The sequence below is a fragment of the Asterias amurensis genome, chromosome 4, assembly GCF_032118995.1.
Source record: "Asterias amurensis chromosome 4, ASM3211899v1".
Lineage (NCBI taxonomy): Eukaryota > Metazoa > Echinodermata > Asteroidea > Forcipulatida > Asteriidae > Asterias > Asterias amurensis.
The window spans coordinates 4701758-4727472 of record NC_092651.1 but is presented as its reverse complement, the minus strand read 5'-3'; the positions used below and the strand labels follow the sequence as shown (position 1 = coordinate 4727472).

The 25715-nt window shown below is 37.3% G+C and overlaps 1 protein-coding gene across 1 annotated transcript in view; it reads left to right on the top strand.

The window, feature by feature from the left end:
• Positions 1–25715, top strand: part of LOC139936390 (uncharacterized) — a 68627-nt gene that overhangs the window by 4288 nt on the left and 38624 nt on the right. The window contains exons 2-3 of the mRNA XM_071931200.1: positions 1092–1385; positions 17462–17578. Coding sequence (XP_071787301.1) covers positions 1288–1385; positions 17462–17578 — 215 coding nt within the window. The 5' untranslated portion in view covers positions 1092–1287. The remainder of the gene's footprint in view (positions 1–1091; positions 1386–17461; positions 17579–25715) is intronic.

Below are 25715 nucleotides of genomic sequence, written 5' to 3'. Positions count from 1 at the left end.
TGCAATGGAGAAAATCTTTAAAATTTAGATTAAACGGCCTGAAAAGTCTTTTAAAGCCAACAACAAGTGTACATGTAGGTCAACCCTTGTACACAGGTCCATCCTTGTAATCATTTAAATTCCCCTATTGTTTCTAAGAAATCAATTTTCATGCCTGGTATTAAACAAAACAGAGTAGTAATACCTTTAAAATTCCCCAAAAGTTCAAGTGATTACTAGAAATTACACTCTAAACATCTTTTATTGATATTTTAATTAAATTGTCACTTTTGATAAATTAAGAAGACTCTTGGGGCATGATAAGCAGCTGCTTCGCAATGACAACATTACCGTGTTGGGAATTATTAATAACTGTGCCTTATTGAAATAACATTGTTACTATCAAGGTCTATGCGCTGGATTTTTATGGGAGGGCGGAGTAAAGGTGTAGAGAATGCACAGTATATCGCTATACTTATCAAAAATGTTGGTCATGTTATATTCTGGCATTTTTTAAAGGAAAATAAGTATGGTAGATCAGGTTCTCATTGTTAAAACTTTTAACTAGAGGACAAATACCTTTTTGAGTTTTTTACTTGGCTAAAAAGACGTACAACAGCTACTAGTATGAAATCCTGGTTTTAATCATCTTTATCAATCCAAGGAAAGTTTCTATTTGAGAAAATATGAAAACAGATCTTTATGAAACAAGAAACTGCATTATATAAAAAAATTATTTCAATATTTTGTTTCACCCTCCAACACTCAATAGCCATGTTCTTGAAAGTGGGCTGTGTGGCAAGCAACTAATTCTTGTAGAACCTGTCATATTTATTCTGAGAATTCAAGTGGAATCTATTTATTCCACTTATATTTATAACCTTTGTATTTATCGCCTACTTTTCCAATAACCGCCGAGGCACTTTGTGGATTGGGTTTTCAGTCCCTACTTGACTGCTTGGGTTTTCCCTGAAATAATTCTTTGGGGTTTTCCCTCCCACATCTAAAACTGAAATCTATTCATTGTCTTCTCGTTTGGCTCTAATAAGGCCGTTGAGAGTATACAAATCCCAAAACCAACTTCAAAATTGCTATTATTATTTTTTTTATAGAATGAATTGAAAGACACAGTAATCCTGAGCTCATCCGCCTACATACTGCACATCACTGCTAATGAAATGTGACGAGTATCACCAACAGAAACGGTTGTACTACAGATAGGAATACCTTTGAAACCCTCAGGATGCATTGAAACAAATAGTAATTGCTCATCCCCACCCACTGGTGATCATTCTGTGAGCTGTTGGGATGGATAGTTCGGACAATGTCCTTGCTGGAATTAACCACTCACTACAAGACGGATGGCAAGCCAAACTCAAACCGAATGGGCGACTTTTCTACCTTGAGTAAGTACAAATTGTTCTCATGTTTTTTAAGTGTTTAACAATTTACTCTCTGAATTTTGTGTTTTTCTGTTAAAGGCACTGGACACTATTGGTAATTGCTCAATCAAAATTGTTAGCATTAACGACTTACTTGCTATTGAGCAATGAGGGGCTGTTGATAGTTAACACATTGTGAGACACGGCTCCCTCTGAAGTAACAAAGTTTTTGAGAAAGAAGTAATTTCTCACTCAAATATTGTTTAAAAAAAATTTATTAGGCCTCTGAAAATACTTTGTCAAATTGTATAGGGATTGCTGGACAAGATCGTAGATTGTTTACCTGGCCTTCCTTCTTCTAGAATCATTTCCAATTTGGCAAATGAAATCATAACAGCGCCATTTCCTCAGTAGATGTTGACATTAATTCCAGTTGATGGGTTTACCTCAATGCTAAGGCCAACTCAAATTAAAAAAAAACATGAAAATGAAAGGAGGGCCTTTTTTTTTAATGCAGCTCGACACATTTTAACAGACAAAAGGTTGGGCTATTTTTCAAATTTTTTTTTGTGATCGTCTGAGATCGGTAAAATATATCTTTATCTTAAAAAAAAAAAAAAAAGGGAGGCCGCCTCTAAAAAGGAAGCGGGCAGTTAGGGTAAACATGTTATTATTTCATTTTGCCTGACCTGTCTAGCTGATCAATACATCATGCTTTTTACATCTATCTCCATTACCGTTGAGTGTTAACTGGGTCCCAAATTAAAGAATAAATGAAGGACATTTATTTTGGATGTAGAATCATATACGCCCACCTGCTACTTCATGTTCATTTGGTTGTTGTTTTTTCAGAGCCCATTTTTGTAGAGCTCATCGGGCTTAAAGGCACCGGGCTCTTTTGTAATTACTCAAAATAAATGTTAGCAAAAAAACTCCCTCTGAAGTAACGTAATTTTGGAGAAAGAGGTAATTTCTCACTGAATTATTAAAAGAATTTAATGGGAAATACTGCTTATAATCCTGCTTAAGAAGAGCAATATAAATAATGAGCAGGACACCAGTCACAAGTTGTATGTGTGATCTGGTATTTGGCTGGTAACCTTATTCTGGTTAGCATGATTTTTGTTTTGCTTACCTCATTTTGTGCTTAATTGCTCAAGCTGTTAGCTGTTGAAGGCCCAATCTAGTGATACTTGAATGAATTGATCTCATTAATTGTTCCAAGAAACCATAATCCGCAAATAGGCAAGCAAACATCCCTCAAATGGACGCCCCTAGATACATGAAGATCTTGCAGCATTTATACGGTATCCCAGCCAACCAACCAGGGGCTCCTTGCATGTTTAGTAATTGATTGAACAAGACGAATTAACTCCCCATGCCCCATTTATTTTAGTGTTTTTGGCAAATTGTGTCCCCGCCCCCCCCCCCAAAAAAAAAAAAAAATGTCAGTGATTTCCCCAAATTCTTCCTAACTTATTTATCTTAGGACTTAAGACAATCCCAGTCTTGCACTGTAATACGTTAACCCTAAGGTTAATCCTAAGTTCGGACTAGTTATGCGTCCTATCTCGAGGTACATTGTAGTATTTATCCTACCGTTTCGTGTACTGCTGGTCATAATAGGGGCCACAAAAGCCCTATTTTTCATTTTGAAAACTGTGAAGTCTTGCAGTCTTTATTTTTTAGCTTTGCAACGAATTTCTGGAAGGGACTGTAATCGGTTGTTACCAATTGGTTGACGCATGAAATAGTTAAAGTTTTTAAATACACTGGAAAGGATATATTTGGACGAACAATAAGAATGAATTGGTGAGCTATTTCAGACCTGATACTTCACAGAGGCAACAACGGCAATTGCCTCTGTGCCCCCTCAGGGGTTGCCCTTAACTTTTTTTTCAACTGGCCAGCAGGACCAGTTGGCTTGATTTTTCACTGGTCCGCCACGTTTTTGACTGGTCCGTCAATTTTTGTATATTTTTTTTAAACTAAAAGTATACTGTTGTATACCAACTACTCGAGAGAAGTCTGTCACCACTACCTTCTGTAAACCCTGTAAATTATTTGTAAATCTGTGAACTTTTATTTTTTTTTCTGAACCGAAAGGGTCCAATGGCTTTAACTGCAGTGGAAGCCATACTTAATTTATGTGTACCAAGTTATTGTGTTCGTAAGGGGGCTCACTAATTTGAGAGTATTTTTTCTTTTAAAATATGTAAACAATAATATTATTAAAGTTAATTTAAAAACGGGTCAAATTATTTGTCAGAGCAAATGAAAAAATTTAATATGATCTTTATTTAGGTAGTTTTTTAGTCCACGGTTTATTGTAAGCACTCGACATCCAAGTATTCCCAAGTAAGAAGAACTTTTTTTTATGATTTTTTTTTTAGTGTTTTACTTTAAAAAAAAAGACACTTTAAAACCGACTGTTAAAAATATCAAATTAACTTTTTATGTATTGCCTTCAAATCTACGGTGGGGAGGGTCATGCAATCGCTCAAGTTATTTTATCATGTATAAACATTGCCTATTTGTACTTTTAATAAGTATTCATAAACATAATACATCGTACCGATAACCGAAGTTCCCAAAATCTTCCCACTTTCGTCCAGAAAATTAAACCCCCCAAAAGGTAGACATGAAAATAGTTGCAACATCCATGAAGAAGCATATGAGTTTTACGGTATTTTTTTTTCAATTATACCGGCGTCTGTTTTGTGAACAAAACTTTCATTTAAAAGTAGCAAAAACAACTACGCCTTTGTTTAACCATGGAGGTATTGCATTCTAGAACCAAGTCTTTCTTGAAATCAACCTGCAAAAAAACCCAAACAACCGGGCATTATATTTGACCATAAAACCATGGAGCAAAACTAGATCACCCACCAATCGCCCGCAAAAAACAAGCCCCAAATAACAAAAAAAATTAAGCAAAATCAGGACGGAAGAACCTTACTAAACACAATTAAATACTCCTTTTTGCTCATCCAGAGTATTGTAACTTGGTAATTTTTGTTGAATGAGGCCTCACCGTCTCGCTGGTTTTTCGTAAACACGCTAGACTCTAATTCCCACACCGAAATCTGCTCCGTTGTCGACGACCATGCTGCTGACAGAATGTGTTTTGCTGTGTGGTCTTTTGTCAAGGCGATTGAAGCTAGTTTTGTAAGCTATCGCGTACTTTCACCAATAGAGGGCGTCTATTCCCACGCTATCGAATATTCTGAAACGCCCTCTAGCGTTCAATGTTTCTTACACTTTTTGCCACACGTGAACTAATACAAAGACTACGAGCCTTTGCGTTGCATGATGGGATTTTGCGCTGTGTGCACATGTGTATGCGTGATCGTCGGAAGTTTGCCAGCGTTCAGCGGCACTTCGAGTGATTTTTTTTACAATTTATCCAAACCTTAAGTGACTGTTTTTAAGTTTTATTCGAGCCTAAAAATATTTTAAAAATAGTCATAGTTCTGTAGTACCGCTGCCGATATTTTTGACTGGTCAGCCGGACCAGTCGGCAAAGGGTTTCAGCTGGCATTTGGCCAGCGGACCAGCGTTAATGTCGAACCCTGCCTCTGGTCACTGCCTTGATGCCCTTGAAATACTCCAGTAGAAATTTTCAATTTCCCCATAGGGTGACCTTTACCGCGGAGATGCCTTTATGCCCCTGCCCTTTCACAAAAAAGCATACCGGCCTGCTATTTAATAAAAAACTAACAAATTTAAATAGAACTTCCCAGATACGCCTCCTCCTAATGGCTGCATGTTGGGGTGTTTCTCTGGGACTGTACAGTGTGAAACTGTTAGAAACACAAATGTTCACCAGGTGCATTAGTGCCGAGCTGAAAGCCTTGACATTTGAGCTGAGTTTCATTTTAGCCAAGTCTGTTTATCTTTTCACTTTATCAAAATGTCATAAGATACCCCCAATCATTTTGAATGCTCTGCTTGAGTTGTGGTAGACTTGTAGACAAGTCGTAAACGGTCTGTCGCGGTGAAAGTGGAGTCATTGAGGTGGCGTAATTCTGGTCTCCGTGATCACAAGATTACTGCTTGCCCGAGATCACTGCTCTTGCGTGAAACTGCTGGCTACCAACCCCACAGCGCAGCAGCAGTAGTCTCGCGGGGACCAGCAGTCTCATGAGAATAATAAGTGATGCGGGAATTGTGGAGAGGGTCGGAACACTATCACCGCGACAGACATTTAACGACTTGTCAACAAGTCTAGAGTTGTGGCGATGTGGTTGAAGATCTTCCTGTTCAGAGTGTGTATCCTTGATATTTGCAAACTGCATTATTACAGAATGCTATCAGAGGAAACGATCTAGCTGAAAGTCTTTCCTTGGTGGTCTTATGTTTACATGGATCAGACAATCTGTTTGATCAGACAATCTGTTTAATCAGACTATGAGATTGTCAAGAGATTGCTCGACAGAAATGCTCCACTGGTGATTTCGTGCTCTTGCATTTTACTAATTTTGCTATAAAAAGGCTTTGATACCTTTTGTGTATCAAGTTTTTTGGTGATGACATGAATCCCTAATAATACTCACTGTGAATGAAGATGTGTGTAATGTAGTTTACCTGTAGAAGTTTCAGCTTTATTAGTCGTCAATAAAAACAAAGGTGAAATCACTAAGCAATGTTTTCAGGAGAGTCGCATAAATCCATTGCTAAAATAATTTTTTTTTTTTTCACTGATTTTGTTTGATTTTTTTTATTTCTCAAAAACTACAGCACCTCAGCAAGTAATACTTAGAGGGAAGTTTTTCATCGTCATCATTAAACTGTGTATGTTTGGAGTAATTCTGCGCACGTTTGTGTTTTGAGTCTTACAAACAGTATCTAAAACCTTTATTTGAGTCCCTTGTTTCCCAAGTTTATCCGTTGTATGTATCATGATAATGTATATCATCTCGGTGCTGAGTTAACCTCTATTTTAATTGGCATTAATGTAATTGGCCTTCGCTCATCTCCATCTAATCATAGAATTCACTTAAACAGACTGAGCTATAACATTATGGGATAAGATTATTATAGGGTGCAGTATTGCAGTCTGACATTGTGTGAAGGCCATTAGCATCCACTTAAGCCATTCCACTGAAACATGTAGCATGTGGTTTGGCATTCATGATATGAATTGCTCTGCATTTTAAAACATAATGATTTTTAATTTGTAAAATTTGCATCGCGGATAAAAATACAAATTTTGATGTAACCCTTACACGAATGTGTGTAAGTATACTGTGTACTCAGTACTCTTTCCAGAGTTCTGTGACAACAAAATTGCAGGCATATTACTCGATGGGATTTGAACCCAAGACCTGCTCTAAGACACTGCGCTAAATGCAAATGTTGTGGGTTCAAATCCCACCTGTGTAATATGCCTGTGGATTTGTTCACAGAACGTAAATTTAAACTAATTTGGGGTTGAACCAAGACAAAATTTAGTTGGGTGGGATTTGACAGGCCTGGAATTTCATCTTTGAGAGGGCAAGGCCATTTTCATTTTTAAAAGGGCACTTGCATTGATCATGCTGAATTTTTTGGTTAAGTAGCAACTAATTCTGCCCCCCCCCCTCCCTCAGTCGACTGTCTACCTTCGTAGTTTTACACAGCATAGAAACTGAACTTAAATCTGTCCCTCTGTCTCCGCAGAACATGCAGAATTACAATAGCAAGAACTGTTAAATACACCAGAAGGAAATGCTAAGGTCAACTGTATTATTTGACATTATTACGCATGACAGGTTTTCCCATGGCAAACAATGAAAGTGTAATTTATTGTTTTATGCGCAATATGTTTCAAGGCAAAGAGCGCTGTTATGTTTTTAGTATTAGACTGTGTGAAATGGCTAAAGCTAGCATTAGTCACGCTGGTTGCATTTTAGCTTATTTTAAAAAGCCTTTTCAATTTTTGTTTATTGATCACCATAGTATAGGGGTCTCCCCATGATTTTTCAAAACTACTGTGTTGATTTTCTCACGATATTTTTGTGTAGTTTTTAAAATGTCTTTTTTTTTTGGCACATTTGTCGTTATTTGTGCAAATCGACATTTGCTTGTAGCGATCGACACGCAACTTGCACACAGGGGAACCATTGAAATGCTTGAAAACTGCTGTTGGCTCCCAGTAAAGTTGTTTACCCTTTTTCTGGGTACTATTCAAGTAATTGAACTCTCACAGATCAAAGTTCTTCAAATATAGTATAAAGACTCTTGCTTCACTGTGTCAACTTTTGATGTTTTGCTCACAATAGTCGGTTTTTCCTGAATTCACTTGATATCAGGTTTGATATGCTTTGTTTTTAAAAGGGCAAGGGCACACCAAGGCATGTTCTCCTTGATACAGGGTACTCTCTTAAGGAAAATTTCTACTGGTCTTGAGCATTTCAAGGGCACCAAGGCAATGACCAGAGAGCATTGAGGCAACGGCCTTCTTTGCCTCTGTGAGGTATCAGGCCTTCACTTGATATTTCCCATATTATGTTAGGCCTGATACTTCAACAGTGGTGATTGCCTCCTTTGCCCCTCGCCATTGCATTGGTGCCCTTGAATTTACAATTTCCTCATAGGGTGCCCTTTGCCAAAGACAAAATGCCTTGGTGCCCTTTCCCTTTCAAAAACGAAGCATACAGCCCTGTTATGTACTAAGGGAAAAACCTACCCCTCAAAACAGTTTTGGGTTTGATTCAAAGCGTATTGACATAGTATTAGTGTAAGTATGCGTAGTGCTTTATACAAGTACATGTGTATGGCACTTTTGCTTCCTCCTCTCTACAAAGGCACAGCTTGCGTTTCTAGGCAAACTCGGGTATGTTACACCCAGATTGCTAAATTGTGGTTTTAGAACTGAACTGGTTGAATAGGGGATTGTTCGGATTTGTAACAGGATCATGCAGTGTGGCATTGACAGAATCAAAGTAAAAGTGTAACATGAAATACAACAAGTACGCCTACATACGTAGGGTAGCAAGTGCATGTTTGTGCTGTGTAAACTAAGTTCCAAGGATCAATATTTAGCCTCAGTCTTGTTTCACTCTATGCAGTAAGTGAGTTCTATGTTGGGAACAAAGTTCTAGCCAGGATTCGATAACAGTGTGTCCAAATTGTTCACTTACAATACATTTAAATGTAATGACAGATAAAACAGGGTGTCGAAATTTAAAACAGGGTGTAAAAAAGACACCCGGATACCCCTCTGGCTAACTCTATATGATTTGGAACCAATTCATCTACCACTATTGTGTTAAAGGGAAGTTACACGTTTGGTAATTACTCAAAACAATATTAACTTAAAAACTGACTTGGTGACAAGCATTGGGGAGCTGTTGATAGTATAAAACATTGTGGGAAACGACTCCCTCTGAGGTAATGTAGTTTTTGAGAAAGAGGTAATTTTTCACTAAAATAATAAAAGACCTCTAGCTAGAAGTCTTTTATTCCTATCTGAAAACACACAAATTTGTCCAACAAGGGTGTTTTTACTTTCATTATTTTCTTGCAACTCTGATCACTGATTGAGCCCAAATTTTCACAGGCTTGTCATTTTATGCATACACTGTATGATGGGATACACCAAGTGAGAAGACTTGTCTTTTACAATTACCAAACGTGTACCTTCCCTTTAAACGGGTATACCTTTGGTAATTACTCTTAAAAAGAAATCACCTTAAAAACTGACTTGGTAAGAAGCTTTGCAGCTTCCCATAATGTATAATATTTTGAGAAGCAATTTCCTACAAAGGTATGTAGTTTTACATCAGGAATTCAAAACATTTCAATCTGTAAAACGCTTCTGCATGAAATGTTACTCAGACTGTGTATTCCAATTACGGATTAGTCTTACTGCGCCGACATAAACTGCCCGAGATTTTCAGCGATATCTCGAAAATACTACCACCTTTCAAAACACACTTTTCACGGGTTAGTTTTACAGAACACTCAAAGGGTTCCAAAAACGAAAGTTATACTTTGTTTAATGCGAAATATTTAGACTAAATAAGAATAAGATCAAGATATAAAAGTTGCAGGTTGTGAATTTTAGGGTCCGACAAATTGAATTTTAGGGTCCGACAAATTGAATTTTAGGGTCCAATACATTTGTGTCCCAATGATGCTGTGAGAAATCCCAAGGCCTATACCTTTATTAAGTTGTGACCAAACGTATCTCTTTCGCAAGCTTGTCAAGATCCGAGTTTTGGGTGTTTTTTTTTGCCATTCTATACATTGCCACTTATGTTTTACTTTCTCTTCATGTTTATGTTGACTTACACATTATTAGTAATAATAATAGCAAAACTCATCATGCGCACATATCCACTGGTGGAGTGCCCAAGGCGCCTACAATAATACAATTCAAAGACTTACAAAAACTGACAAACTTATGGATGCTGTCAGGCCTGTGTGCTTCGTCTTTGAAAGGGCAAGGGCACCAAGGCATCTTCTCCTTGGTAAAGGCCACCCTATGAGGAAATTGTAAATTTCTACTGGGGCATTTCAAGGGCACCAAGGCAATGACCACGGGGCACGGAGGCAATCGCCTTTGTTGACTCTGTGAAGTGTCAGGCCTTTCCTGTACATATTTTATGGAAAACGATGATCAGTACAATGAGCAAGAAAAATGCTGGAGACATCAAAAATGCATTTTAAAGGCACTGGACACGATTGGTAATTGCTCAAAATAATTGTAAGCTTAAAAACTTACTTGGTAACAAGGAATGGAGAGCTGTTGAATGTAAAAACATTGTGAGAAATGACTCCCTCTGAAGAGCGTAGTTTTTCAAGAAAGAAGTAATTTTGCACTAAAATATTTGAATTTGATTTTGAGACCTCAGAATTAGATTTTCAGGTCCTGAAATCAAGCATCTGAAAGCACACAACATCTAGTGACAAGGGCGTTTTTTCTTTCATTACTGGACATAAATTCACAAGTGTTTCTGTCATTCATTTCATTTCAAGATGGTTTGTTAAAAAGAGCATAAATCGTAGCCAAAAGCTTATTTACTCATGGTTTAAAATTAAAACAACAACAAGAAAAGACTTTATTCTGCTTAGCAGCTTTATGAAAAATCTGTTTGAAACACAACAATAAGCTACACTGAGGTATAAAGGAGTGATATACAATGACTTTTCAGTTTCTTTGTTAATAAGAACCAACCATAGTGCACAAAATCACCAACACATCTGACTAAACCCTTATTTTGCTGTTTTGCCATTGAAGCATTGAACATCTGCACAATTTGATTACAATTTACATATCAAGTTCGAAACAACAGCATTCTTTAAACCTTTATAAGTTGCTCTGATTTATTTTTGTAAATAGTGAAGATAAAATTTTGGGTGTATCCGCGCACTGTTTATCATAATAGACATTGAGCAACGACGAAGCGTATGCATAGTGATCGCCATCATTGGTTGCCACGGTGATGTGTGTCACACAGAGTGGCGAGACGCTGGAAATAAATGTCTGGGATAATTAGTCGGAACTGGGTGTGTCGCCTCAAAATAAGAGCAAAATAAATTGTCCATGAGGATAAATATTTAGCGCCACAAGCTTTCCTTCAAATATTTTTCCCAATAAGTTATAGGATGCGCGTTTGATAAACCTTTGGGTTCTCTTTGCTGTGGGCAAGTTTTTATGGAGTTGTAAAATAATACTTTCAAAAGAATACATTATGAGAAATCGCCTAATATCGTAATGTATGATCACTTCAAGCTCAGGGTTACACTTAACAAATTTGGGCTGTTGACCCAAATCAACTGCCACCAGGGGCATGTTGCCACCAACTGCCAACTCCTGGGACTGAAACAGGGTTACCCTCTTCACAGTCTGTAAGGCTGTGGGTATCATCCACTAGGAGCCTGGCTGGTAGAGCAGAATGCACCTTTCCCAGTAACTTTTTCTGATGCAATCATGGTTCAGTGACTTCCTCAAAGGCACAAGTGTAATGACCGGGTTTCGAACCCAGACTCTATTGCTGACAACACAGGAGCTTCAGTTCGGTGAGCTAGACCGCTTAGCCACGACCTTATATGCATTTGCTGAGGGCGGAAAAGTTCAGTTTAACTAACACTTCACTGACCAAATTGATTTTCTCAATGCTGGTATTTCCTTTGTTTTATTTGCTACTTTGTGTGTGCAATTGCTTCTGCATAACGATGTTATATCATAGTTATATCATGGTTCGTTGAGCTAATTTTATTGCACTGCTAGCAATTATTTAGCTTGCTAGAATTGTGCTTTGATGGGGAAAACTACTGATTCCGTACGTCTACATTTTTTCACTTTTTTCCAAAAGTGACACTGACCCTCTGGTTTTGAGAAGTAAAATCCACAAAAACGAAAATTTTCTAGTTCTGTCTTTATTTCAGTATTAGACATAAGCCTTTCTTTGCTATTTTTAGAGGGTAAAACATTAGTTCAAAGCATCAAGTGTCCAAGGATAGTGATGTTTAGAAAAAAAATTTTGTTAGTTTTTACTAAGTGTGCTTGTAAGTGAAATTTAATTGTGAACCATGTTTCTCTGGTTTCAGCTTTGATTGTAAGGACAAAGGCGTTTCTTAAAAAAATGTTTTAATAATAAAGGTTGACATAATATTAGCCATTTTTGCATAAACATCTATGAAAATTTGTTTTAATGTGCACAATGTTGTTAAATACTAAAAGTTGACACAAGCCAAACATTGTCAGGAAACATGAATACACGACAAAAAGCGCAAATATCTTTGGAGTGTACATTGTGTACATGTAAACTCTGTTAATTTCAATGCCATTTTTGCAGCGCAAATAAAGACTGAAAAATTCATCTGCACATGTTTGCTGTTGTGCGCCTGGCGGCTTTCCGTCCCTTGTAATTTTGGACTTTTATTACCCTCGTTGTTTTATAATGGCAAGAAAGGTTGCCATGGAAACACTTAAAGTTTATTGCTGTATGCTGGACACTTGAAATGTGTTGCATCATAAGAGACTCATAAATGCAGATACAGAATGGTCGCTGCTTCAGTTAGAGACTCTGGACACTATTGATAATTAGCATAAAAACTGGTAACAATCAATGGAGAGCTGTTGATATTAAAACATTGTCTACATTGTCTACATCTGGCTACATCTGAAGTAACATAGTTTTTGAGAAGGAGGTTATTTCTCACTCAAAAATTTGAGTCTGATAACTAAAAGACTTCCGGTCTGAAGCCCCTTTAGATTTGTCTGAGTATTTCTTTACTTCAAAAACTTCAATTGAAAGAAAAGTATTTTTGAGGTCAAAGAATGTTCATCAGTAGTAGCGGCCTCATACCCAGTGCAAATAATCACAATGTGTTTTCAGCTTCTGGTGACCACACAAATCCTGAACTTTTTGACCTACATGTCTTGTACACTGGTAATGTTGTGATTTCCTGGCCTTTATAAACTAGAAACCCACAAAGCCAACCAGGAGAACAACAGTGGTCAAATCAACAATCCAGCTATTGCTCAAAATCACAAATCAACATTGTGCCTTAAAGGATTTGAGTACTTTTCCAAAATGTCCATAGATTTACAATAAACTTACAGGGTTTGAAGATAATGATAGTGGAAAGCTTCCCTTCAAATATTATTTACTGAGGTGCTGTAGTTTTTGAGAAATGAGAAAAACAATGTCATGAAAATACATTTGTAAATGCTTAAAATAATTTGCGTCTCATGAGACAAAAATTATTTTCATGACATTGTTTTACTAGTTTCCCCAAAACTACAGCACCTCAGCACGTAATATGTTCAGGGAAGCTTTCTACTATCATTATCTTCAAACTGAAAGTTTAGTGTAAATCTGTGGACATCAATGTTTTTTTGTCCTACAAAAAGTACATACACCCTTTAAGCATTAAGAGGTTTAAGTCAAGATTTTCCAATCATTTGCATAGTAGACAAGAGAATTAAAGAACCAATGACTAAAGGTTTGGTTCGTTAAGCAAGCCTCAGCTTTCTTCAAACCTAGCATCATGATGAAGCCAGCAGTGGTCAACAATACACAGCAGTGTATTTACCTCTGCATTCAACTCATAAGTTTCTATAGATATAGCCAGGGAGGTACTTTCTCCATACTAGGTGCTTACTCGCTCCAGTAAGCACATTCACTGAGTTGTGGACCAATACTCATCTCAATACCCCAAACAAACAAAACACCCCGTCATTATAATGACTTCTTTAAAACTCAGGGACACAGGATATTGACAAAATGTCACCAGAGAGTGCTTTTTAGTTTGAGGGCATCACATATTGAAATTAGAGAGGTATTTCTGTATTATTTAAAGGGATGGATAGTAATGTATTTGGTAATTGTCGAAGACCAGTAATCTCACTTGGTGTACGTATCCCAGCATATGAATAAAATAACAAGCCTGTGAAAATTTTGGTCATCAAAGTTGCAAGGGAACAACAGGGAAAAAACCTTGGTGCGCAAATGTGTGTGCTTTTTGATGCCTAATTAAAGGCTTCAGGTCTGAAGTCTTTTAATGTTTGTGCCTTGAATCAACCTCTTTGTAAAAAACTATGTTACTTCAGAGGGAGCCGTTTCTCATGATGTTTGATACTATCAACAGATCTCCATTGCTTGTTACCAAGTAAGTTTTTATGTTGACAATTATTTTGAGTAATTACCAATAGCGTCTGATGCCTTTAATTCTTCATGGTTACTTTTTTGCTTGTTGTGTTGTTACAAGTCCAGTTCTCTTTTTACTTGCAGTGCTTTAAGACATCCAGATGTTAGTTTTTAAAGTAAACATTAATTTTAAGTAAATAGGAAGGAGGTATTGTGTCTTTTGCGGAAGTAAATCTGATGATCTTATCATTGTGCCAATTAATATTGTTTTAATTAAAGACGCTGGTGACCTCTGGTAGTTGTCAAAGACCAGTCTTCTCACTTTCTGTATCTCAACATATGCATAAAACAACAAACCTGTGAAAAATTGAGCACAGTTGGTCGTAGAAGTTGCGAGATAATAATGAAAGAAAAACACCCTTGTCACACAAAGTTGTGTGCTTTCAGATACTTGATTTCGAGACCTCAAATTCTAAATCTGAGGTCTTGTAATCAATCTCGTGGAAAATTACTTCTTTCTCAAAAAGCTCCCCATTACACGTTACCAAGTAAGGTTTTATGTTAATAATTATTTTTGAGTAATTACCAATAGTGTCCATGCACTGCCTTTAAATTGTGACAACAATGTTTGGACTTTGGGGAAATGTTGATGTTAAATATGAAATGGTGACGACTTATCATTTAATTAAGGTGTATAGAGTTTAAGTCTGCATGTTAATCAGAAGCCACCCTATAACCACCAATTTTATCGCAAGAGCAAAAACTTAATCCTACTTGTTGTCAAAATATTCTCTCTGTAATTAAAATTCTACCTCAGTCACGCAGATGCTACAAACAAGTGCCTGGGGTCTAACCAAAATTGTGTTCTAAAGTCACGAAGTCTTGCTGTTGACTAATTACAATACAATAGCTATGAACGGAAATTAAAAAATTCTGCCACTTTGTATTGGTTAACATGTTTAAGTTTGCATATTGAAAATCACTTGAGAATAAAAAAAACGATTTAAAAAGGGAGGGTATACCAGGCCTGATACTGCACGGAGGGAAGGCAAATACCTCCACGCCCCTTGATCATTGCCTTGGTGCCCTTGCAATGCTCCAGTAGAAATATACAATTCACTCATAGGGTGGTGCCCTTTACATGTACCTGGTAGGAGAACTTGCATTGGTGACCTTGCCCTTTCAAAAACGAAGCATACAGGCCTGGTATTATTTCCAATAGATCGATTGCAAATGTCGTCATTGACCACCATATTATGTGAAACATGCATGCGTGAAAAGCTATCATTGACTAAGAGTTGTGCGCAGTGCGTACACGCGTGCACTTTTCCATTGTTTATCATCAAATATGGCAGTCACAGCACTTGGCAACCCATCTATAGGCTTATGCCCTCCTCCAAATCCTCAAATGTGAAACTTCCTCAGATTGAAAATTAACCTTTGTCATTCTTCCAAGTCACAAAAGTTCTTACCTCCCACATATACTTCCTCTTGCCGAGAGGCTCATGTCGTTTTATAAAAAAATCATAAATGTCATCCGGGGATAATTCTGTCTTCCCATCTGCAAACAAACATGCATTGAAACACTATTAAAGGCACTGGACACTATTGGAAATAATTGTTAGCATACAAACTTACTTTGTAATGAGCAATGGAGAGCTGTTGATAGTATAAAACACTGTGAGAAACGGCTCCCTCTGATGAATGACATGTTTTTGAGAAAGTAGTAATTTCTTACCCAAATATTTGAATAGAATTCGAGACCATGGCTGAGGTCTCGAATTCAAGCATCTGAAAGCATACAACTTGTGTAAAAAGTTTTTTTTTTTGTCATTATTCTCTTGCCACCTTGACGACCAATTTTCACTTGTTTGTTATTTTATGCATGTGTTGTGATGTTCCAAGTGAGAAGACTGGTCTTTGACAATTGTCAAAGGTGTCCAGTGCCTTTAAAGGAACATTACAGAAGATGAGCATATGCTGTTCGAACGGTCGAGACCACACCGGCTCTTGCACACCGGCTCTTCTCAGAGCCAACACTCACACAAAAGAGATTAACACATGGTTGTACCCCAAGTTTACTATTTATTTATAGTTTCTTCCTATGACAGAATTTAAACATTTGCTGGCAGTGTAAGCACTTTATGTAATCCAAGTTTTATTACAATCGGCTGTCTGGGTCACGAGAAAATAGTGAAAAAGCGACAACACATTTTGCATGACATCGATTAAAAAATAATTAATTAAATGTTCACTGAGCGATAAACTCCAAATGGAAAATTAATTTTATTTTTTTCTCAAGGGATGTTTTCTACTACAGGCCTGATGCCCTGAAGTAGAAATTTACAATTTCCTCATAGGGTGCCGTTTACCGAGGAGTACATGCCTTGGTGCCCTTGCCCTTTCAAAAACGAAGCATACAGGCCTGCTACAATCATCATCATTAGACCGTGTATGTTTTATGTAGATCTGTGATCTTAGACATTTGTTTTCTTACCAGTTTTGTAATGTTCCTTTTTTAAAAACATTAAAGCAATGAACACTATTGGTAATTATCCACGACAAGTCTTCTCACTTGGTGTATCTCAACCTATGCATAAAATAACAAACCTGTAAAAATTTGGGCTCAATTGGTCATCTTAGTTCGAGACAAATATTGAAAAAAAAAACACCCTTGTCACACGAAGTTTTGTGCTTTCAGATGCTTGATTTCGAGACCTCAAATTTTAAACTGGAGAGGGAGCCGTTTCTCACAATGTTTTGTACTACCAACCTCTCCCCATTACTCATTACCATTTAAGTTTTGATGCTAATAATTAGTGCTGGGCGAATAGTGAAATTTTGTTATTCGGATACTGCTGGCCAACTATCCGAAATTAACCGGATATTTGAATAATTTTTCGCCGCTAGAGGGCGCTATTAAAAAAATATATATATATATATATTAATTTAATTATTTTTTGCCGCTAGAGGGTGCTGTTCGTTTGTGAATGGGCGGATTGATATTAGTTTTAGACAGTGTCACTCGGTTCATTCATAAAGTGACCAGATCTTTTTCTTTTGATCGTGATTGACTCTAGGTGAAGGAAAACTGTTGTAATCTTTGAACAAAATACGTCGGAAATGTCATTGTTTTAACTCTTCACGGAGGTGAGCATAGTTAAATACTTAATTTATGCTGTTTTATGCTGTCTTAATAGAAGTTTCATAAGGATTCAGACAAAACATTCATATCAGTTGTCGCCCGACGTCCACGGATATTCGGATATTAAAGAATATCCGGTTACTTGGTTGTAATTACAGAATTATCCGGTTTATAAATAGGTATTCGCGCCCTATGCGGATATCCGGTTAAGAAAAAAAAGGCATTCGCGGTTACGGATAGTAAAAACCTATTCGCCATTAACCGGATATTCAAATAATTCGCCCAGGCCTACTAATAATTATTTTGAGTAATATTACCAATAGTGTCCACTGCCTTTAATGCTGAGCTTTCTTTCCTCTGTACCTCTCCAGTCACAACAGTAAATCATCGGGATGGTTACCGCCTCCAACATGCTGGTCCCCAAAGGCTGATCTTCCGTATGGCTGGGAAGAAGCAGTCGATAAGAATGGAAAACGCTACTACATCAAGTAAGTATCCTTTCATCCTCACACTTTAAAGGGGCACGTTGCCTTGGATTCGGCGAGTTAGCCTATGAAAAGCGTTTGAAAAACGTTTGTTATAAAATGCATATGGGTGGAAAGATGTTTTAAAAGTAGCGTGTAATAATCCACACAAAAATACCTGGATGTTGCACGGTTTTCCTTATACGTTGTGAACTAACACGGCACACCATGACTCTACAAAATGGTCGACTGTGTTAGTTCCCCAAATAAAAGTAAAACCACACAATTTCAAGGCATATTTGTGTGGATTATTATCTGTCTATGCATTTCATTTCTCTTGCCCGATCCAAGGCAAAATGTCCCTTTAAAGGGACGCTGCAATATTTGTTTCTTGACACAAGTTACAGACCTGGGCCCAATTTCATGGCTCTGCTTACCGTAGGCACAGAATCGACGCTTACGGAAGCAGGGAATTCTGTGCTTACGGCAAGCGTATTTCACGGGTTAGCGGCGAATTTTGGCTTCTGCGCATGCGTACTTCACGTTACTAGGCATTCTACGCTTACAAGGCTAGCGCAGAAATTCGGCGCTGATAATTCACGGAGGCAAGGAAGGTGATTGCCTCCATGCCCCGGGTCATTGCCTTGGTGCCCTTGAAATTCTACAGTAGAAATGTACTAATTCTACAGTAGAATAGTACTATTTCCTTATGTGCCCTTTACCAAGGAGAAAATATCTAGGTGTCCTTGCCCTTTCAAAAACAAAGCATACAGGCCTGCAAGTACCTGTCAGTTGTAGATACACACAGTGCTTAATACCTTCTAGAAACTTGAAGATAATTGTTGGGGGGGGGGTTGATAAAAACTTATTATGTCTGGGATTTAAAGAAGTTTGTATCTAAAAATACGGGACACTATTGGTAATTACTCAAAATAAAAACTTACTTGGTGACAAGCAATGGAGAACTATTGATACCAAAGGTTCATTATTCATGGCTTATTAAAATACTATGCCTTAGCAAAATATGATACTTAACATGTTCTGTGCGCTATGAAGAACAAGAGCCAGATTAAAGCACTGGACACTATTGGTAATTACTTAAAACAATTGTTAGCATAAAAACTTACTTGGTAACAAGCAATGGAGAGCTGTTGATATTAAAACATTGTCTACATTGTCTACATCTGGCTACATCTGAAGTAACATAGTTTTTGAGAAGGAGGTTATTTCTCACTCAAAAATTTGAGTCTGATAACTAAAAGACTTCCGGTCTGAAGCCCCTTTAGATTTGTCTGAGTATTTCTTTACTTCAAAAACTTCAATTGAAAGAAAAGTATTTTTGAGGTCAAAGAATGTTCATCAGTAGTAGCGGCCTCATACCCAGTGCAAATAATCACAATGTGTTTTCAGCTTCTGGTGACCACACAAATCCTGAACTTTTTGACCTACATGTCTTGTACACTGGTAATGTTGTGATTTCCTGGCCTTTATAAACTAGAAACCCACAAAGCCAACCAGGAGAACAACAGTGGTCAAATCAACAATCCAGCTATTGCTCAAAATCACAAATCAACATTGTGCCTTAAAGGATTTGAGTACTTTTCCAAAATGTCCATAGATTTACAATAAACTTACAGGGTTTGAAGATAATGATAGTGGAAAGCTTCCCTTCAAATATTATTTACTGAGGTGCTGTAGTTTTTGAGAAATGAGAAAAACAATGTCATGAAAATACATTTGTAAATGCTTAAAATAATTTGCGTCTCATGAGACAAAAATTATTTTCATGACATTGTTTTACTAGTTTCCCCAAAACTACAGCACCTCAGCACGTAATATGTTCAGGGAAGCTTTCTACTATCATTATCTTCAAACTGAAAGTTTAGTGTAAATCTGTGGACATCAATGTTTTTTTGTCCTACAAAAAGTACATACACCCTTTAAGCATTAAGAGGTTTAAGTCAAGATTTTCCAATCATTTGCATAGTAGACAAGAGAATTAAAGAACCAATGACTAAAGGTTTGGTTCGTTAAGCAAGCCTCAGCTTTCTTCAAACCTAGCATCATGATGAAGCCAGCAGTGGTCAACAATACACAGCAGTGTATTTACCTCTGCATTCAACTCATAAGTTTCTATAGATATAGCCAGGGAGGTACTTTCTCCATACTAGGTGCTTACTCGCTCCAGTAAGCACATTCACTGAGTTGTGGACCAATACTCATCTCAATACCCCAAACAAACAAAACACCCCGTCATTATAATGACTTCTTTAAAACTCAGGGACACAGGATATTGACAAAATGTCACCAGAGAGTGCTTTTTAGTTTGAGGGCATCACATATTGAAATTAGAGAGGTATTTCTGTATTATTTAAAGGGATGGATAGTAATGTATTTGGTAATTGTCGAAGACCAGTAATCTCACTTGGTGTACGTATCCCAGCATATGAATAAAATAACAAGCCTGTGAAAATTTTGGTCATCAAAGTTGCAAGGGAACAACAGGGAAAAAACCTTGGTGCGCAAATGTGTGTGCTTTTTGATGCCTAATTAAAGGCTTCAGGTCTGAAGTCTTTTAATGTTTGTGCCTTGAATCAACCTCTTTGTAAAAAACTATGTTACTTCAGAGGGAGCCGTTTCTCATGATGTTTGATACTATCAACAGATCTCCATTGCTTGTTACCAAGTAAGTTTTTATGTTGACAATTATTTTGAGTAATTACCAATAGCGTCTGATGCCTTTAATTCTTCATGGTTACTTTTTTGCTTGTTGTGTTGTTACAAGTCCAGTTCTCTTTTTACTTGCAGTGCTTTAAGACATCCAGATGTTAGTTTTTAAAGTAAACATTAATTTTAAGTAAATAGGAAGGAGGTATTGTGTCTTTTGCGGAAGTAAATCTGATGATCTTATCATTGTGCCAATTAATATTGTTTTAATTAAAGACGCTGGTGACCTCTGGTAGTTGTCAAAGACCAGTCTTCTCACTTTCTGTATCTCAACATATGCATAAAACAACAAACCTGTGAAAAATTGAGCACAGTTGGTCGTAGAAGTTGCGAGATAATAATGAAAGAAAAACACCCTTGTCACACAAAGTTGTGTGCTTTCAGATACTTGATTTCGAGACCTCAAATTCTAAATCTGAGGTCTTGTAATCAATCTCGTGGAAAATTACTTCTTTCTCAAAAAGCTCCCCATTACACGTTACCAAGTAAGGTTTTATGTTAATAATTATTTTTGAGTAATTACCAATAGTGTCCATGCACTGCCTTTAAATTGTGACAACAATGTTTGGACTTTGGGGAAATGTTGATGTTAAATATGAAATGGTGACGACTTATCATTTAATTAAGGTGTATAGAGTTTAAGTCTGCATGTTAATCAGAAGCCACCCTATAACCACCAATTTTATCGCAAGAGCAAAAACTTAATCCTACTTGTTGTCAAAATATTCTCTCTGTAATTAAAATTCTACCTCAGTCACGCAGATGCTACAAACAAGTGCCTGGGGTCTAACCAAAATTGTGTTCTAAAGTCACGAAGTCTTGCTGTTGACTAATTACAATACAATAGCTATGAACGGAAATTAAAAAATTCTGCCACTTTGTATTGGTTAACATGTTTAAGTTTGCATATTGAAAATCACTTGAGAATAAAAAAAACGATTTAAAAAGGGAGGGTATACCAGGCCTGATACTGCACGGAGGGAAGGCAAATACCTCCACGCCCCTTGATCATTGCCTTGGTGCCCTTGCAATGCTCCAGTAGAAATATACAATTCACTCATAGGGTGGTGCCCTTTACATGTACCTGGTAGGAGAACTTGCATTGGTGACCTTGCCCTTTCAAAAACGAAGCATACAGGCCTGGTATTATTTCCAATAGATCGATTGCAAATGTCGTCATTGACCACCATATTATGTGAAACATGCATGCGTGAAAAGCTATCATTGACTAAGAGTTGTGCGCAGTGCGTACACGCGTGCACTTTTCCATTGTTTATCATCAAATATGGCAGTCACAGCACTTGGCAACCCATCTATAGGCTTATGCCCTCCTCCAAATCCTCAAATGTGAAACTTCCTCAGATTGAAAATTAACCTTTGTCATTCTTCCAAGTCACAAAAGTTCTTACCTCCCACATATACTTCCTCTTGCCGAGAGGCTCATGTCGTTTTATAAAAAAATCATAAATGTCATCCGGGGATAATTCTGTCTTCCCATCTGCAAACAAACATGCATTGAAACACTATTAAAGGCACTGGACACTATTGGAAATAATTGTTAGCATACAAACTTACTTTGTAATGAGCAATGGAGAGCTGTTGATAGTATAAAACACTGTGAGAAACGGCTCCCTCTGATGAATGACATGTTTTTGAGAAAGTAGTAATTTCTTACCCAAATATTTGAATAGAATTCGAGACCATGGCTGAGGTCTCGAATTCAAGCATCTGAAAGCATACAACTTGTGTAAAAAGTTTTTTTTTTTGTCATTATTCTCTTGCCACCTTGACGACCAATTTTCACTTGTTTGTTATTTTATGCATGTGTTGTGATGTTCCAAGTGAGAAGACTGGTCTTTGACAATTGTCAAAGGTGTCCAGTGCCTTTAAAGGAACATTACAGAAGATGAGCATATGCTGTTCGAACGGTCGAGACCACACCGGCTCTTGCACACCGGCTCTTCTCAGAGCCAACACTCACACAAAAGAGATTAACACATGGTTGTACCCCAAGTTTACTATTTATTTATAGTTTCTTCCTATGACAGAATTTAAACATTTGCTGGCAGTGTAAGCACTTTATGTAATCCAAGTTTTATTACAATCGGCTGTCTGGGTCACGAGAAAATAGTGAAAAAGCGACAACACATTTTGCATGACATCGATTAAAAAATAATTAATTAAATGTTCACTGAGCGATAAACTCCAAATGGAAAATTAATTTTATTTTTTTCTCAAGGGATGTTTTCTACTACAGGCCTGATGCCCTGAAGTAGAAATTTACAATTTCCTCATAGGGTGCCGTTTACCGAGGAGTACATGCCTTGGTGCCCTTGCCCTTTCAAAAACGAAGCATACAGGCCTGCTACAATCATCATCATTAGACCGTGTATGTTTTATGTAGATCTGTGATCTTAGACATTTGTTTTCTTACCAGTTTTGTAATGTTCCTTTTTTAAAAACATTAAAGCAATGAACACTATTGGTAATTATCCACGACAAGTCTTCTCACTTGGTGTATCTCAACCTATGCATAAAATAACAAACCTGTAAAAATTTGGGCTCAATTGGTCATCTTAGTTCGAGACAAATATTGAAAAAAAAAACACCCTTGTCACACGAAGTTTTGTGCTTTCAGATGCTTGATTTCGAGACCTCAAATTTTAAACTGGAGAGGGAGCCGTTTCTCACAATGTTTTGTACTACCAACCTCTCCCCATTACTCATTACCATTTAAGTTTTGATGCTAATAATTAGTGCTGGGCGAATAGTGAAATTTTGTTATTCGGATACTGCTGGCCAACTATCCGAAATTAACCGGATATTTGAATAATTTTTCGCCGCTAGAGGGCGCTATTAAAAAAATATATATATATATATATTAATTTAATTATTTTTTGCCGCTAGAGGGTGCTGTTCGTTTGTGAATGGGCGGATTGATATTAGTTTTAGACAGTGTCACTCGGTTCATTCATAAAGTGACCAGATCTTTTTCTTTTGATCGTGATTGACTCTAGGTGAAGGAAAACTGTTGTAATCTTTGAACAAAATACGTCGGAAATGTCATTGTTTTAACTCTTCACGGAGGTGAGCATAGTTAAATACTTAATTTATGCTGTTTTATGCTGTCTTAATAGAAGTTTCATAAGGATTCAGACAAAACATTCATATCAGTTGTCGCCCGACGTCCACGGATATTCGGATATTAAAGAATATCCGGTTACTTGGTTGTAATTACAGAATTATCCGGTTTATAAATAGGTATTCGCGCCCTATGCGGATATCCGGTTAAGAAAAAAAAGGCATTCGCGGTTACGGATAGTAAAAACCTATTCGCCATTAACCGGATATTCAAATAATTCGCCCAGGCCTACTAATAATTATTTTGAGTAATATTACCAATAGTGTCCACTGCCTTTAATGCTGAGCTTTCTTTCCTCTGTACCTCTCCAGTCACAACAGTAAATCATCGGGATGGTTACCGCCTCCAACATGCTGGTCCCCAAAGGCTGATCTTCCGTATGGCTGGGAAGAAGCAGTCGATAAGAATGGAAAACGCTACTACATCAAGTAAGTATCCTTTCATCCTCACACTTTAAAGGGGCACGTTGCCTTGGATTCGGCGAGTTAGCCTATGAAAAGCGTTTGAAAAACGTTTGTTATAAAATGCATATGGGTGGAAAGATGTTTTAAAAGTAGCGTGTAATAATCCACACAAAAATACCTGGATGTTGCACGGTTTTCCTTATACGTTGTGAACTAACACGGCACACCATGACTCTACAAAATGGTCGACTGTGTTAGTTCCCCAAATAAAAGTAAAACCACACAATTTCAAGGCATATTTGTGTGGATTATTATCTGTCTATGCATTTCATTTCTCTTGCCCGATCCAAGGCAAAATGTCCCTTTAAAGGGACGCTGCAATATTTGTTTCTTGACACAAGTTACAGACCTGGGCCCAATTTCATGGCTCTGCTTACCGTAGGCACAGAATCGACGCTTACGGAAGCAGGGAATTCTGTGCTTACGGCAAGCGTATTTCACGGGTTAGCGGCGAATTTTGGCTTCTGCGCATGCGTACTTCACGTTACTAGGCATTCTACGCTTACAAGGCTAGCGCAGAAATTCGGCGCTGATAATTCACGGAGGCAAGGAAGGTGATTGCCTCCATGCCCCGGGTCATTGCCTTGGTGCCCTTGAAATTCTACAGTAGAAATGTACTAATTCTACAGTAGAATAGTACTATTTCCTTATGTGCCCTTTACCAAGGAGAAAATATCTAGGTGTCCTTGCCCTTTCAAAAACAAAGCATACAGGCCTGCAAGTACCTGTCAGTTGTAGATACACACAGTGCTTAATACCTTCTAGAAACTTGAAGATAATTGTTGGGGGGGGGGTTGATAAAAACTTATTATGTCTGGGATTTAAAGAAGTTTGTATCTAAAAATACGGGACACTATTGGTAATTACTCAAAATAAAAACTTACTTGGTGACAAGCAATGGAGAACTATTGATACCAAAGGTTCATTATTCATGGCTTATTAAAATACTATGCCTTAGCAAAATATGATACTTAACATGTTCTGTGCGCTATGAAGAACAAGAGCCAGATTAAAGCACTGGACACTATTGGTAATTACTTAAAACAATTGTTAGCATAAAAACTTACTTGGTAACAAGCAATGGAGAGCTGTTGATAGTATCAAACATTGTGAGAACTGGCTCCCTCTGAAGTAACATCGTTTTTGAGAAAGGTTTCTAACAAATTTAAATTGTGCAGGCCTGAAGTCCTTTTAAGGCATCTGAATGCACGCATATTTATGCAACAAGGGTGTGTTTTTTTCTCATTATTCTCTTGGAACTTGGTCAAAATGTTCACACTTTTCTTATTTTATGCATTTGTTGAGAGACACCAAGTGAGATTGACAATTACCAAAGGTGTTCATTGCCTTTAAGGGTGTCACAGTCATTGCAGTCTGTAGGACGTGTAGTACCTAATGTAATGTATTGCTAATCTGTAAAGGTGTTGTTAAAGTTTACTGGGTGCCTTACTCTATATGCGTTTGTGCATTTCAAAGTGTGTTAAAATTCTTAAAGGGGTCAAATATTGCTAATTTAAATCCATCTTCCACATTTAGATTTACAATAATAAAGACATACATTAATACAATGATTCTTTAGATTTAAAATTAGATGAAGGAAACAGTAAAAGTCTACAGGGACAAAATATTCATCGTTTTTGAAAAATTCTTAAGGCCTTTGTAGGATAAACGTCTACTTGCTGAAATTGCTAATGACCTACAATCCCGGCCATATCTCGTTGGGCCCCCCTGTCCCCTTTCAATGTTGGTTCCGTTTGCCGACTGTGTGCCGAATTACAGTCAACATTGAGCGGGGGGCGGGGGGCAAATGTTTTGAATGTGAATGGGA